We start from the raw sequence: 2,635 nt of genomic DNA on the forward strand, positions 1-2,635 counted from the left end.
AACAGATACATAGCTACTTTCTCTTAATTCAATGAGAACAAAGGTTTGTACTAATATTGGTTAGACAAGATATTACATCTACATCTTGTCCTCTGAATAAGTACTATGAAGACTACAATATGCAATGTATTAATTATTTTAACTGTCCTACTAATCTGTTTTGAAACTGTTTAATTGCTATTTTATTTTTTCTCATTAAAGTGAATGAATTTTTTTTAAAAAAAGACAGGAGCTATAGAAACATTTCTATGTGAATGTGCTCTGTGTGTGTCTCTCAAAATATGTTACTGAATTATATTAATCTTTTTTCTTCTTGCTGACCATGGGTAATGTGTGTGTGTGTGTGTGCGTGTGTGTGTGTGTGTGTGAGTGTATTCAGTATAGGGACTACAGAGTCTCACTACACAGATCTAACTCATAGTGATCCTCCTGTTTTCAGCCTCCTAAGCGCTGGGATTACAGGCGTGCACCACCACTCCCAGTCTCATTTGCCTTCTCAGCATGCCCCAGGGTCAGGGCCAACACAGCACACCAGGAATCAAACCCCTGATCCCTGTATCTGCCTAAGCAGGCACTTTAATCTGCTGAGCTATCTGGCCAGCCCAATTCCATGAGTAATTGGAATTGCAGAAAGCAAAACTATGCATGGGGGAAGGCGACTGTAAAAGATTACTGAAATTTGAGCAATCAAGGTACAGACTTTGCAGCACTAGCAATTAAATGTTTTTAACTAAAAAGATGTCCAGAGATGTGCATGGCAACACATGATTGTAGTTCAGCTACTCAGGAAACTGAGGTGGGAAGATCCCTTCAGCTCATGAGTTCAAGAACAACCTGAGCAACATGGTGAGGCTCCCCGCTCCAAAATAAAGAAGACGACCCCTTGCTTCTATCTCACATAAAATTTTGTAGATTTACAGAGATTGTATGTAGACTGTATAGATTGTATAAAAAGGAAAACTTTCTGAAATCTAGACATGGAAAGAAGTCCATTTTATTGTTTCAAAATAATGAAATAGAAGCCACATTACACTTACCTTTGAGCTCCTGGTTCCCTCTGTTCCCACTGTTCATAATTTACAGCTATTCTCTCCCTCTGCGCAAAGCTATTGAGGATGCCTATGTAATTCCCAAGGACCGATCCTTCTGAAGCATCATTTGTCATCACAGATGAATTAGTTGCCTACAATAACAACAGGAAAACTGTTTAATATAAATGACAATAAAGACTTAAGCCCTTTTTTGAGCTGGGTTTGGTGGCACACCCCTGTAATCCCAGAGCTTGGGAGGCTGAGGCATGAGGATCACAGTGAGTTTGGGCCAGCCTGAATTACATGGTGAGATCCTGTCTCAAGAGACAAAAAAGGGGGCTGGGGAGATGACTCAGTGGAATAAGTGCTTCCCTGGCAAGCACAAGGGCTTGAGTTCAACCCCCAGTGCCGCCAAAAGAAAAAAAAAGAGCAAGAGAGACAAAAAAAAAAAAAAAAAAAAAAAAAAATGGGGACCACCCACTCAGGACCACCTCCTGTCCTCCTGAACAGCAGCTTTCTTTCCTTCGATAAATATATTCTGCTCATAAAAAAGAGACACAAAAAATAAAGATTAAAAAAGATGTAAGCCTTTTTCTAAAAGTAAAATTACTAACTGAACCACTTGAAAAGGAACTTAGATCTTATGTATATTTCCCAATTCTATTACTTTACAAAGGTAATATACGGGCTGGTGAGATGGCTCAGTGGTCTAGAGCACCTACTTAGAACAAGCTAAGCCGAGCAAGGCACAGGGACCGCGGTTCGATCCCCCAGCACCACATGCCAGCCAGCCCCGCCCCCTGGTGGGCTAAGCTGGCCACACACACACACACACACACACACAACAAAAAAAATTTAAAAAAAAAGGTAATATACAATTGGTGAATATATAAATATACATTCTTTACTGTGAAAAACAAATCTACAATAAATTCTTCTTTTCATTAAGAAATGTGAACCAATAAATACAAATTATATATATTTATTGTATATAACATGTTTTGAAAAATGTATACATCAGGGAACTCTAAATGGAGATAATTAACATGCATCATCTTATTGCTTTTTTTTTTTTTTTGCTGGTAGAGACACTTAAAATCTACTCTCAGCAATTTTCAAGAACATAATCTATTAATTCACCCATTTTTCCTTTCACAGTTTCATTAAGAAAATACACTACTTATTTTTCCATGTAAATTACAGTAACATTTTGTAGCCTGCTGTAGACTTTCTAAATCTCAAAAAACAGGGTAACATGTTAAAGTTATGCCTCAGATCACAACCTCGTGGAAAAAGTGAATAAAACATAATCATTCCCACTACTTTCAGTTTTTACAAATTTTAAAAGAATCTTTTATTTATTTATTTAATACAGGGTCTCGCTATGCAGCTTGAACTCGTAGTGATCCTCCTGTCTCAGCTTCCCCAGAACTGGGACTGCAGGTGTACACCACCACAGCAGGTTTTGCTGGCCCACACGCCATGCAGTACCAGCAATTGAACCCAGGTCTTTGCACTTGCCTGGCAGGACTTAGACCGCTGAGCTGTCTCCCCAGGCCCACATTCCTCCTGTTTTCTTTTTCTTTTTTTAAATTTTTAAAATT

General features: G+C 38.5%; 2 protein-coding genes and 1 pseudogene across 6 annotated transcripts in view; 1 reads left to right on the forward strand and 2 right to left on the reverse strand.

Moving 5' to 3' along the window:
• Positions 1–2,635, reverse strand: part of Eif2ak2 (eukaryotic translation initiation factor 2 alpha kinase 2) — a 44,921-nt gene that overhangs the window by 31,410 nt on the left and 10,876 nt on the right. For both annotated transcript variants that reach the window (XM_023711201.1, XM_023711202.1), the window contains exon 4: positions 1,038–1,183. In XM_023711201.1, the coding sequence (XP_023566969.1) occupies positions 1,038–1,183 (146 nt within the window). The remainder of the gene's footprint in view (positions 1–1,037; positions 1,184–2,635) is intronic.
• Cebpzos (CEBPZ opposite strand) overlaps positions 1–2,635 on the forward strand; it is a 73,390-nt gene that overhangs the window by 2,641 nt on the left and 68,114 nt on the right. The window lies entirely within an intron of this gene.
• The window catches only part of LOC105741691, a 2,514-nt pseudogene continuing 2,181 nt past the window's right edge, over positions 2,303–2,635 (reverse strand). The window contains exon 2 of the transcript XR_001117019.2: positions 2,303–2,314. The product of XR_001117019.2 is annotated as a hsc70-interacting protein pseudogene (transcript). The remainder of the gene's footprint in view (positions 2,315–2,635) is intronic.

This window comes from Octodon degus, unplaced genomic scaffold (assembly GCF_000260255.1).
Source record: "Octodon degus isolate 3935 unplaced genomic scaffold, OctDeg1.0 scaffold00020, whole genome shotgun sequence".
Taxonomy (NCBI): Eukaryota; Metazoa; Chordata; class Mammalia; order Rodentia; family Octodontidae; genus Octodon; species Octodon degus.